Source organism: Aythya fuligula, chromosome 17 (assembly GCF_009819795.1).
Source record: "Aythya fuligula isolate bAytFul2 chromosome 17, bAytFul2.pri, whole genome shotgun sequence".
In the NCBI taxonomy this organism is placed as follows: domain Eukaryota; kingdom Metazoa; phylum Chordata; class Aves; order Anseriformes; family Anatidae; genus Aythya; species Aythya fuligula.
Window position 1 is genome coordinate 5,747,970 of NC_045575.1, and position 12,414 is coordinate 5,760,383.

At 63.3% G+C, this 12,414-nt stretch overlaps 2 protein-coding genes across 2 annotated transcripts; one reads left to right on the forward strand and one right to left on the reverse strand.

The window, feature by feature from the left end:
• The first annotated feature begins 237 nt into the window (after positions 1-237).
• LOC116496057 (WD repeat and SOCS box-containing protein 2-like) lies at positions 238-3,959 on the forward strand. Its single transcript, XM_032198931.1, has 9 exons — positions 238-380; positions 529-700; positions 790-1,013; positions 1,167-1,298; positions 1,661-1,761; positions 2,134-2,306; positions 2,422-2,535; positions 2,939-3,046; positions 3,224-3,959. Exons 1-9 carry the CDS (start codon positions 365-367, stop codon positions 3,384-3,386), a joined length of 1,203 nt encoding a protein of 400 aa, XP_032054822.1. The 5' UTR covers positions 238-364; the 3' UTR covers positions 3,387-3,959.
• A 909-nt stretch (positions 3,960-4,868) lies between these two features.
• Positions 4,869-7,733, reverse strand: RFC5 (replication factor C subunit 5). Its single transcript, XM_032198989.1, has 11 exons — positions 7,702-7,733; positions 7,506-7,570; positions 6,746-6,882; positions 6,574-6,653; positions 6,334-6,407; positions 6,077-6,236; positions 5,882-5,963; positions 5,647-5,776; positions 5,368-5,445; positions 5,234-5,288; positions 4,869-5,151 (listed from the first exon to the last, which is right to left on the reverse strand). The coding sequence occupies exons 1-11, from the start codon at positions 7,731-7,733 to the stop codon at positions 5,055-5,057; spliced, it is 990 nt and encodes a 329-aa protein (XP_032054880.1). The 3' UTR covers positions 4,869-5,054.
• Between the last annotated feature and the right edge of the window lie 4,681 nt (positions 7,734-12,414).

Consider the following 12,414-nt stretch of genomic DNA (forward strand, 5'->3'; position numbering starts at 1 on the left):
TTTAGCTTGGCGCTGTCCCGGGGCCGTGTTTACCGTCAGACCCGTTCCGGGAGGGAGGAAGGGCCGGCCCCAACCCCAACCCCAACCCCAACCCCAACCCCATCCCCGACCCCAACCTCGTCCCCGTCCCCCCCCTCAGCGCCAAGTGCAGGCCTCGGGGCCCGGCCTCCAGCCGCGGCCCTGCCCCGCAGCCCCCGCCCCGCACGGGGCGGTCCGGGCCCTCCTCCAGCAGCCGTGCGGAGGGAGGAGGAGGCCGGCCGGGGGCTGCCAGCGGCCCGGTTCCCTCCGTAGAGGCCGGGGAGGCCGCGCCCAGCCCGGTTGGGGCCTGCGGGGCCTCCCCGGGGCGGGCGCCGCCGCCGCCGCCATGAAGCCGAGCGCAGGTGAGGGCAGGGCCGGGCACGGGAGCTCGGGGCTCCCGGGGGATGGAGCCCGGAGCCTGGAGCTCGGGGGAGGGCTGAGGGTGAAGGGAGGGGAGCAGGGAACCGGGAACCGGGTTCTGACGGCGCTGGTGCCGTCCCCGTTGCCCAGAGGAGCCCGTGCTGCTGGCCGAGCTGAAGCCGGGGCGGCCGCAGCAGTCGGACTGGAAGTCGAGCTGCGAGACGTGGAGCGTGGCCTTCTCCCCCGACGGCGCCTGGTTCGCCTGGTCGCAGGGCCACTGCCTGGTCAAGCTGATCCCCTGGCCGCTGGAGGAGGCCGAGCTGTGAGTAAGAGGGTGTGGGGGGCACACACCGCCTTGGAGGACGCGGTGCCAGCCCGCTCTGCCCCCCTTTTCCCTTCTCCTCCCCGCAGCTGCAGAGCCTCGGAGCGCAAGGGCCACGGCGGCGGCAAGGCGGAGGCGCGGAGCCGAGGGGGAGCCAAGGAGAAGACGCTGGAGTGCGGCCAGATCGTCTGGGGCCTGGCCTTCAGCGCCTGGCCGGCGGCGGGGGGCCCCGACGCTGCCGCGGGGTTGTCCTGCCTGGTGCTGGCCACGGGGCTCAACGACGGGCAGATCAAAGTCTGGGAGGTGCAGACAGGTGAGCGGTGCTCCGTGGCACCGGGGATGTGGCAGCAATGAGTTCAGGCTGCTCTCTCTGCCCTTCCTGCTCCCCGGCTCTGTCCTTCCCTAAATATTTCCCAAGGGTGAGCAGGACAGGCGCTGACAGGGCTGATACGGCTGCTCCCCGCAGGACACCTTCTCTTCAGCCTCCTGGGGCACCAGGACGTCGTCAGGGACCTGAGCTTCGCTCCCAATGGAAGCCTCATCCTGGTGTCGGCGTCACGGGACAGGACCTTGCGTGTCTGGGACCTCAGCAAAGATGGTAGGAGCGAGCAGGGGTGCCCCTGGTGCTCGGTCAGCCCTTCCCCAGGCTGTGCTTTGCTGTGGGCGAGGAGAGGGCAGGAGCACAGCTTGGAAGGGGAGAAGGTGGGAGGGGATCTCTGGGGACGGTGTTTGAGGCAGAAGGGGGGGTCCTGGGACAGAGCAGAGCCATCCCCTCCCAGCTGGGACCTGGGGACTGCAGGAAGGTGCTGCAGATAGAGAGCTTGGGATGGGCACAAGGAAATTCCCCCACCCCACATGCGTTTTCCTCCTTAGGAGTGGGGCTGAGACAGCAGGCGGGGCAGGGCCTGTCCCCGGTGACTCAGCTGTGTCTCTGATGACTCCCGTGTCTGTTGTCCCCAGGGCGGCAGGTCCAGGTGCTGACGGGCCACATGCAGTGGGTTTATTGCTGCTCCATCTCTCCTGACTGCAGCATGCTCTGCTCGGCTGCTGGAGAGAAGTCGGTGAGTCCCCAAGGGTGGGTGGGAGTCGGTCCCATGGAGTGCCACGCTCCCTCTGCCCCCTTTACGGGAGAAGTCCCCGTGTGGGAAGGGGCAGGTGAGAGCCAGCCTCGTTCCTTGGACTTCCCAGCACCAACGTGCCCCACACCGTGCTGGGTGAGGATCTGGGGTGGGCACAGGAATGCTGCTGACCGCCGAGGCGTTGGGGTGTGGTGTGGAGAGATGGTTGGGGAGGTATTTGGGTGCTTTCTGTTATCACAGCTGTTTCAGCCACCCTTGCTGGCTTCGTCTCCTCTGCTGGGCTCTCCGTGCTGTCCTGGGTCCGTGTGACAGCGCGGGGAGCCTCGGCCTCATCCCCCACCCCGTGCCCCGCAGGCGCTGCTGTGGAGCATGCGGTCCTACACGCTCATCCGGAGGCTGGAGGGGCACCAGAGCAGCGTGGTGTCCTGCGACTTCTCACCAGACTCAGCGCTCCTCGTCACCGCCTCCTACGACACCTGCGTCATCATGTGGGACCCCTACACGGGGGAGCAGCTGAGGACGCTGCGGTACGGAGCTGGGGGGGCGAGGGGGGCCAGAGGAACGGGGTAGAGAGGTGTCGGGGGGGTTTGGTGGGGCTGAACGAGGCCTGGGGCTCAGGCTGAGCGTATTTTCCCCCCGCAGCCACGTCCCCCTGCACTCGGCGCTGGATTACAGCAGCGACGTCCACACCAGCTCCCTGCGGTCGGTCTGCTTCTCCCCAGAGGGCCTCTACCTGGCCACGGTGGCGGACGACAGGTGAGTTAATACCCCTCCTCGGGGTCTTTCCGGAGGGAAGGAGGGACGTTTCAGAAGTTCAGGGCGTCCCAGCAGGGAGCAGACTTTGCGTGGCAAAGACACCAACGCATTCAGAGCCCTGGTTGTGCGAGGAGTTGGCAAGGTCAAGGCGCTGTCACCTCCCTGAGCAATGAACCAGGGCCTGTGTCCCCTTGCAGTGCTCCTCAGTGCTGTCACCTGCTCTGTCCCCATCTGGCTCAGCTCTGCAGGGCACAGTGCTCCTGCCCTGCTGTAACACTTCGGGGAGGCTCTAAATCCACGGGATAAAGCCCTGCTCCCAACTTGTGTGCGTTCAGGTGGCCCCGGAGGCTTCGTTTCAGCTGCAGGCACCGCCTGACGTTTTGTCACCTCCCTTTCTCCTTAGGCTCCTGAGGATCTGGGCACTGGAGCTGCGATCCCCGGTGGCGTTTGCTCCCATGACCAACGGGCTGTGCTGCATGTACTTTCCCCACGGTGGCTTCATTGCCACAGGGTGCGTATATCTGCTGCGGGGAGCTCCAGGACAAACCAGCCTGAGGGTGCAGGCTGGTTTCCCAGTTTGGGGAGTGAATGTGATATTCGCTCGGGATATTTGGGGATATTAACTCTCTCTCTGCGCCGTGCTGGGGCGGTGGATGCTCGCTCAGGGCCTCTTCGGGTCTCGTTGCAGGACCAGAGATGGCCACGTCCAGTTCTGGACGGCTCCAAGAGTCCTCTCGTCACTCAAGCACTTGTGCCGCAAAGCCCTGCGCACCTTCCTGACGACGTACCAGGTCCTTGCACTCCCCATTCCCAGGAAGCTGAAGGAGTTCCTCACCTACCGGACCTTCTGAGGGACCAGAGGCACGCAGGCGAGAGCCCCCTGCCTCGCGGCGGGGCTGGCCTGGCTCACAGAGCACCGCTGGTTTGTCGTGCTGGTTGGTGAGCCGTGGGGCGGAAGGATTGTTACTCCCCTCGTTTTGGGGCTGTCTGTGAACGTGGAGATATTTTTTTTTTTTTTGGTGTAATAATACTAGAACCCAGCAGGAAAAAAAAAAAAAAAAAAAAGCATGCAGAGGGCACGGGGCACAGTACAACGTGGGGACAGCTCTGGTGACCCCACAGGGGACGCGAGTCCCCCTGTCCCCCTGCTATCTGCAGGCTTTGGGTCAGGTGCTTTTGCTTCCAAGTGCAATGTTGTGGGTTGAGGATTAGCAGCTGCGGGCCGAGCAGAGCGCTTGGCGGTGCGAAACGGGGGCCACAACCAGGCCCCCCCACCGGCCCCGACGGGCCCAGCCCGTACTTCAGCTGCCGGAGGGCCGCGGGCTCTGCCGTTCCCGTGGTCTGGGCACGAGCTGGACGAACCTGAGCCGGTCTCTGCGGGCTGGGTGACAACGCTGACGGAATAAAAGATGGTTGATTCCTCACTTCTTCTTCCCTCGTGGCTCGTAGAGGTGAACTGGGGCTGCCAGGCGGGGGCCCGGGGAGCAGCCCCTCCTGCTGCTGCAGCTCTGGGTAAGTCAGAGCCGCTCGCTGGGCTCTGGAGAGGAGCAGATGGTCAGTGGTGGGCGCCGGGGAGGATGAGTCCTCGTGGTTAGCTGTGAAAGCAGAACGTGGCTTCGCCTAGCCCCCTGCTTTCGCTCCTCGCTTGCTTTTTCTGCCCCCACGCCAGCCCCTAGGACTTGGCGCTCGAACAGCTCGCCCGCAGCGTGTGCCTGGTGTGCAGCCTTGCCGTGCACGCAGCAGTCTCGTGGACGCCTCTCGCTCCAGCTGAGCTGGTGGCTGCAGGGACAGCACGTGCTTGGTGCCCTCCTGCGTGCAGGAGCCCTGGGCTGACCCCAGCTGGTGGAGGAGAAGACGGGGAACATCTCCTGCAAGCAGTTCCCTGCAGTGTTTTCCTTTGCGAGCAGCTAAACCCCAAAAGCTGTCTTTTCCCAAAGACTTCCTGGAAAATATATGACCTGCAAACTGCCAGGGCTCTACTTTTCAACCCGTGAGCAGCTGGGGCAGCTCGTCCCTGCACGGAGGGCCCCAGGAGTGCTGCAGGCAGGTGCCAGCAGCTCGTGTGGGTGCACCACAGCTGCTACGTGGGCCGGCAGCAGCGCAGTTAAGCTCTGCTGAGCTCCCCAGGGTCGGCAGGGTTGTGCTTTGAGCTCTTCCCCTCGACCAAAGAACATCAGAGCTGCGCTGCTGAGGGCTGCAGGCACCAAAGCCTCAGAGAAGCCGGAGCTGCCACGGGGGCCTTTGCAATGGGACGCAGGCAGGGGGTGAGGCTCGATCACCTCCCTTCAGCTGCGGCTGTAGGGGAGAAAAAAGAAAACAACCACACAACCTGCTTGGCTTTAGAGATGTTTGCATTTCCCGGTGAAGCGTATAAAAACAGGCTGCTCTGGCACACCCCAGGTGGGGGCCCAGGGCGTGCAAAGAGGAACCACGAAGCCGCACGGAGCTGCCAACGGGCGCCTCGGCTTTCTGCTCAGGACGCCCTGCAGGCCAGGACGCTCGCAGCCACCACGCCGGGCTCAGGCTTCGGCCACGATCAGGTCCCTGGTGACTTGGAAAGCCGCGACGAGGGAGCTCAGCTGAACCTTCTCGCTCGTGCCTGCAGCCAGCCGGTACCTGCGGCAGGAGGCAGGGGAGATTAACGCCTTGCAGCAGCACCAGCGTCCCGACGGAGCAAGCCAAGAGCAGGCAGACTCACTCGATGTCTGCCATCTTGATCAGCAGCTGGATGCGGACCGAGGGTGGGAAATCGACTGCGGGAAGAAGGAGGTGGTGTGAGTTCGGGTGTTTTTTTGGGGCGGCGAGCCAGGAGCCGGCCCCGCAGACCTCTACCTCTGTGCACAAACAGGTGGATCTCGGTCAGGATGTCCTGCAGGGCCAAGCCCTTCAGCGTCTTCAGCTCGGTGATTTCTGAGATGGCAGCGAGTGAAGGGGATCCTTACACACATTCCCTGCAGGATCCAACAACCCCGATGGGAGCGGGACCCTCCCCAGCGAGCGGCATGAAGCCAGCCCCACCCCAGCCGGAGCAGGAGGGTGGGAACCCGTGGCCAAAAAAAAGGAGGATTTATGGCAACGGGGATAAAACCCAAGGCAGAAGGAAAAGGATACTGCGATAGGCGGTGGAGAAGTCCTGGTTGAGCATCCAGTCGAGGATGTTGGCGATGTCGGACTTGAGGGGATGCCCCGTGCAGGTGTAGACGTTCTCCTCCGTCACCTTCCCGAAGGCCATGGCGGTGCTCTGAGGAAGAGGAGGTGGAGGAGGGACGAAGAGCTCCCAGTTTGCAGGGCCCACCGAGGTGCCAGCTTACACGAGGCGCCAGCGCCCGCAGCCACGCTCGCTTACCTGCAGGATGTTCAGGGCTCGGCGCATGTCACCGCTCGAGAGGGTCACCAGCGCCTTCATCCCGTCCTCGCTCACATCCACCCTGCAAGGTGAGATGGGGGCTGCAGCGGGACCGGCTCAGCACCCCCGTGGTCTCCAGCCCCTGCGGCAGGAGCAGGGGGAAAGGGGGTGTGTGGCAGAGCCCCCCCGGCTCACCCCTCCTCCTGTATGACGTGCTGCAGCCGGGGCACCATCAGCTCCGGGGTGAGGGGCCCGAAGCGGAATCGGGTGCAGCGGGACTGCAGCGCGGGGATGATCTTGGAGAGGTAGTTGCAGATGAGGCAGAAACGTGTGTTTTCGGTGAACTTCTCGATCACTGCAAGGGAGGAGAGGAGCTGGATGGAGCCCCCGCAGCCTCGTACAACGGGGAAGGCTCAAAGGGTGCTGCCAAGCCCCCCCTGGGTGCCCCTCACCTCGCCTCAGGGCGTTCTGGGCGTCCTGGGTCATGGCATCGGCTTCGTCCAGGATGACGAGCTTGAAGCCTTTCCTGAGATGGGGCAGAAAGGGGTGGATCTGGTCCCAACCCCCCTTTCAGGAGCTGCCAGACTGGGGCTGGAGGTGCCTCCTCTTAGCACGGCCCCCAGGAACGCTCCCAGCTCCCAAATCCCCACAGCCCACCCCAAAACCACCCCCTGAGGCATGGAGAAGCCTACTTGAAGATGGTCCTGGTGCTGGCGAAACTCAGGATGGGCCCCCTGACGATGTCGATTCCCCGGTCGTCCGAGGCATTCAGCTGGAGGGACAGAGGTAGCAGCGGGAGTGCAGGGGGGCTCTCCCTCTCGCCCCAAAGCTGGGTGCCCCCCCCCAGGACACCCCTCCCTTTACCTCCAGCACCATGGAGCTGAACTCTCGATCCCGGTAGAGCTGCCGGGCACACGCCAGGATGGTGGAGGTCTTGCCGGTGCCGGGGGGGCCATAGAGGAGGAGGTGGGGCAGCCGGTCCTCGCTGATGAACCGCTGGACTGGGGAGGGGGCGCAGGGGGGTGGGTGAGGGGGGGGGGGGGTTCTGGGGATGGCCTGAGCACGATCACAGCATCCCTGGGGGGGTACTGGTGGGAGTGGTGGGGGGAATGGGGGAGTAGTGGGAGGAATGGGGGGTGCTGGGGGGATGGTGGGGGTGGTGGGGGGAATGGGAAGGTGGGGGGGGATGAGGAGGTGCTGGGAGGGTGCTGGAGAGAATGAGGGGGTACAGGGGGGAAAGGGGGGTTACTTGGGGGTGGTGGTGGGGTGCTGGGAGGGGTTGGGGGTGCTGGTAGGAGGGTGCTGGGGGGAATGGGGGGTGCTGTGGGGGTGCTGGGGGTACTGGTGGGAGGGTGCTGTCGGGGTTGGAGGGGTACTGGGGGTGCTGGTGGGGATGGGGGGGTACTGGGGGTGCTGGTGGGAGGGTGCTGGTGGGGATGGGATGGGGTGTACTGGGGGTGCTGGGGGGCTTGGAGGGGTACTGGGGGTGCTGGTGGGAGGGTGCTGGTGGGGTTGGGGGGTACTGGGGGTGCTGGGGGGGTTGGAGGGGTACTGGGGGTGCTGGTGGGAGGGTGCTGGTGGGGTTGGGGGGTACTGGGGGTGCTGGTGTCCCCCCGCTACTCACTGGTGCTGAGGATGTCCCGGTGCGACACCAGCTCGGAGAGCTCCCTCGGCCGGTACTTCTCCACCCTGCGGGGGGCAGCGGGGATCAACCCGGTGCCCCGACCCCCCCATATCCCCTCCACACACCCCCCGGTCCCCCCAAAACCCCTCAAAACCCCCCCAAAAACCCCGTCCCCAAGCCCGCCGCCCGCCCTCACCAGGGCAGGTTCCTCCCGCCCGCCGCCGCCATCTTCCCCGCGGCGCCTCGCGAGAGCGGGGCCTTGGGGGGGGCCGCGTATGGGGCCGGGGGGGTCGGGGACAGGGACAGGGACAGGGCTGGGGACAGGGATAAGGACAGGGACACGGCCCCGGGGGTCGCTGCTGGGGGGCTGCCCCCCGCTGCTGGGTATCTAGAGGGGTTGGGGAAGGCCCCTCCTCACCCCCCCCCCCCCCCCAGTCGGCAGCACCCATGGGTGCCAGGGGCCGGCTGTGGGGTGGGGTGGGGGCTACTGGGGGGTGGTTTGGGGTCCAGGGGGCTTAAACCCGGCTGGATCGGCCGTGGGGGGTGCCAGGATGGGTCCCCCTCAGCTCCTGGGGCTGCCTGGCCCCCATGTCTGTGGGGTGGGGGGCCACGGGGAACAGCCTAACACGGCCGGTGGGGTGCTCGGGTGGTGTTTTGGGGTGGATGGAGGAGGAAAAGGAGATGTTCTGGTGGGGGGAGACCGGGTTTCAAGAAGGCAACCCACCCGCAGAAGCGCTGGGGTGTGTATTGAGGGGCAAAAATATACCAGGGACATCTTGTTGCCCCCCAAGGAAGAGCTTCAGGTCTAATCCTATAGAAAACCCCAAACGCGCATGGCTTGGCAGCTGGACATGGGGTGTGAAATGTGGAGCTGGTGGTCACCTGGGGGGCTTCTGGCCCTTCAAACCCCAATTTTCTTGGCATTCCTCCCCCCACCCCACTAACACTACACCCGCAGCCCAGGCTGAGCCCTGGAGGGGACAGGCACAGTTTGCTGCGGGGGGCAAAGCTTGCAGCCCCCCCGTGGTATTTCCCTATTTCCCCACCATATTTCTCGTGGGTGACCTCAGCTGCGGGCTGACGGGATCAGATCCACAATCCGTACCCATATTTTTCAATTTATTTTTCAATTGACCACTGCCCCCCTGGCTCCCCAAGGACGCTGCTTTGGGAAGGGGACCAGGGGGTGAGGGTCCCAGGGGGATTCTGGGGGGGCAGCGGGGATGGAGCTGGTGCCAATGGGGTCCGGGCTCGCACGGGGGCAGGAGAAGGGGGCACAGGTGAGCACGAGGTGCATCGGGACAAGCGGGTCCTGCTGGGAGCGACTCCTGGTTAAGAAATGAAGCGGTTGGGGTTGCCGAGTAACAACGCTCACATCTCGCCCGTTTACGAAATCCAGACACCGATCGAGAAGGAAATGAATAATTCAAGCTGTCCGAGGCCGTGCCATGGGAAAACACGCCTCACCCCTGGTCCCAGGCCTGCTTTTACCTGGGGAAACCTGGTGTGGGGTGTGCCGGGGCGGCTCGGCACCTGCTTACCTTTTTGCCTCCCTGCATTTTATTTTATTCCTATTTTATTTTTATTTTATTCATATTTTATTCTTATTTTGTTATGTACTGTGTTGTATTTTCTTCTTCTTTTCTATTTTTTTCTTCTTATTTCTTTTCTTCTTTCCTTCTTCACTCTTTCCTTCTTCGCTCTTCTTCTTCTTTATTTTATTACTTACTTTATTCTTCCTTATTTTATTCCACTTTATTATTTTATTTTTTATAGGACATCTACCAGGACTGTGGGTAATTTCCTGCTCTGGAAGCCACCAAAATGATGATGGAAGGAAGGGCAGTGGGTGCAGAGGGGCGTTTAGAGCCCCTTGGGACCCTCCCGTCCTCCCCTCCCTTGCGTTTGGTGCTGGGAGCACAGAAGTGGCCATGCTGCTAGTGGGATTGTTTTAGGAAAAAAACATCTGCTGCTGCAAACCGTTTTGGTTATCGAAAGGCATGTCTAACCACAGAAGCCATCAGGAGAGAAAATTTCAGCGGGGTTTATTTTTTTTTTTAACCCGTGCCCCGTAAATGCCAGGAATTGCACTGCAGTTTGAGCTCGGGCGGTATTTACGTCTCTGGCTGTCGCTGCCTGCAGCCGGGGGAACGCTCCCCTATTCCCAGAGGGAAACCCCCCAGAGCTGCTGGAGGCTGCCCCGAGCCAGGATTTGGGGGGGGGGTCTGGGGAAGCTCATGGCTTTTCCTCCCAGCATGGGCTTTGGGGCGCTTTGCAGACCGCTCTCCTTTGCCCTGCTGTGGCCCAAATGCTTTGGCAAGAAGGGAACGGCTCCGTCCCTTTTGGGTGAGATATCCCGGCACCTCGTGGTGCCAAATATCCAGAATATCTGTGCGGGGTGGTTCAGCTCTGCCCATGTTTCTGGTGTGCTCGCCCAGCTCGTGAAAGAGCTGATCCATAGGATGTGTGCCCACCTGTAGGGTCTCCTGGACAGCCCCGTACGTCCGAGCTGCGGTGCTGGGGAGTTCTGTTTGCATCGCTCCCATCTCGAGGATCCCATAAAATCTCTCCGACCCGTTTATTGCCACCCTTAAAGGCAGAATCGCTGCTTGCAAGGGACCAGCTCGCCCATGAGGAGGAGGAAAGGGGACGCGTGTGCTCATCCCAGCATGGGCTCCTCGGGTGAGCGTCTAAATTAAAGCTTCTCCTTGAACAAAGTGCCAACCAGCCCATTTCAGACCTCGTAACCTTCATCCTAACTCCTGCTAGGGATGGCAGCAGGTGTAATTGCTGCACAGAGCCCCTTGGGGTTAGCTTTGTGCTCCCCACAGACTGGAGACATCAGGTGCGGGTACCCCAGAAAGTGAAATACGTACCCGGAAAGGGAAAGCCCTGTGCAGGTGAATTATTTTGAATTGATTCTGCTCAGATTTGGGCCAAATCCCCCCATGCCCCCCCCCACCTCCCCTCCAGGAGGGCAGGAGCCCTGGGGTGCCTCTCCCCCTGCCCCATCCTGCGGCACAGCCCCCCTGTGGCACCCATCTCCTTGGGCTTTTGGGGGTGCGCATCCCCTGCACTCTGAAACGGGACCCCCTTTCAGAAACGGGACCCCCCCGCTGTGCCAGGGCCCCCACTGCAGCAATATCTCCCCCCTTGTTGCAGCAGGACCCCCCCATTGCAGTAGGACCCCCCTCATTGTATTAGGGCCCCCAGTATGGGAGGAGCTCCCAGTGCACCTGTGCCCCCATGGCACCATAGCCCCCAATTGCACTGTGCCCCCCCTTTAGACTGTGCCCCCCCCTTTACATTACAGCCCACCCTTAGGCTATGCCCCCCCATTGCACCATGACCCCCTCCTTTAGATTATGCCCCCCCCCTTTGCAACACAGCCCCCTCTTGCCCCACGGCCCCCCATGGCACTGCAGCCCCCGTTGCACCGTGCCCCCTGCATCACACCGTGCCCCCCCCCTTTCACAGAATCCTATAAACATTAAGGTTGGAAAAGCCCTCCAAGAAGGGTCCTACCACCCCCCTACCACCCATATCACCCACTGGTGGTCCCCTCCTTGCACCTTGCCCCCCCCACTGCACTGTGCTCTCCCATTGCCCCGTGCCCCCCCCCATGGCCCCGTGCCCCACTATTGAACCAAGACCCCATTGCACCGTGCCCTCCCCTTTGCACCATTGCTCCCCATTGCCCCCCCATTGCCCTGTGCCCCCCCATTGCCTCCCCAATTGCTCTGTGCCCCCCGTTACTCCATCCTCCAAATGCACCATGCCCCCCCATTCCACCACAACCCCCTTTGTCTCCCCATTACCCCATGCCCCCCCTTTGCACCATAACCCCCTGTAGCCCCCCACTGCCCCATACCCCCACAGCCCCGTGCTCCCCATTGCACCATAGCCCCCCATTGCCCCATACCCCACCCTTTACACCACAGCCCCCCCATTTCTCTCCCATTGCCCCGTGCCCCCCCTCTTGCACCATAGCCCCCCATTGCCTCCCCCACTGCCCCCCCATTTCCCCATGCCCCATTTCCCCATGCTCCCCATTGCACCATTACCCCCCCATTGCCCCCTATTTCCCTGTGCCCCCCATTGCACCACAGCCCCCATTTCCCCCCCATTGCCCCCCCATTTCCCCATGCCCCCCATTGCACCACAGCCCCCACTGCCCCCCCATTGCCCCCCCATTTCCCTGTGCCCCCCATTGCACCACAGCCCCCATTTCCCCCCAATTTTCCCCCAATGCCCCCCCATTTCCCCATGCCCCCCATTCCATCACAGCCCCCATTTTCCCCCAATGCCCCCCCATTTCCCCATGCCCCCCATTCCATCACAGCCCCCATTTTCCCCCAATTTCCCCCCATTTCTCCGTGCCCCCCCATTGCATCACAGCCCCCATTTCCCCCCCATTTCCCCCCATTTTCCCCCCATTTCCCTGTGCCCCCCATTGCACCACAGCCCCCATTTCCCCCCAATTTTCCCCCAATGCCCCCCCATTTCCCCATGCCCCCCATTCCATCACAGCCCCCATTTTCCCCCAATGCCCCCCCATTTCCCCATGCCCCCCATTCCATCACAGCCCCCATTTTCCCCCAATTTCCCCCCATTTCTCCGTGCCCCCCCATTGCATCACAGCCCCCATTTCCCCCCCATTTCCCCCCATTTTCCCCCCATTTCCCTGTGCCCCCCATTCCACCACAGCCCCCATTACCCCCCCATTACCCCCCCATTTCCCCCCACTCCCCCCAACCGCGCGCCCCCTCCCCAAATTTCCCCGCAGCTCCGCGGTGCCGGTGCGGTGCGCGCGTCTCCGCGCGCATCCGTGCGCGGGGGCGCGCGTGTGCGGAGAGGGGGGGGTGGGTGCGGGAGGGGGGGGTTGCGGGGGGGGGGGGGGGGGGGTCGC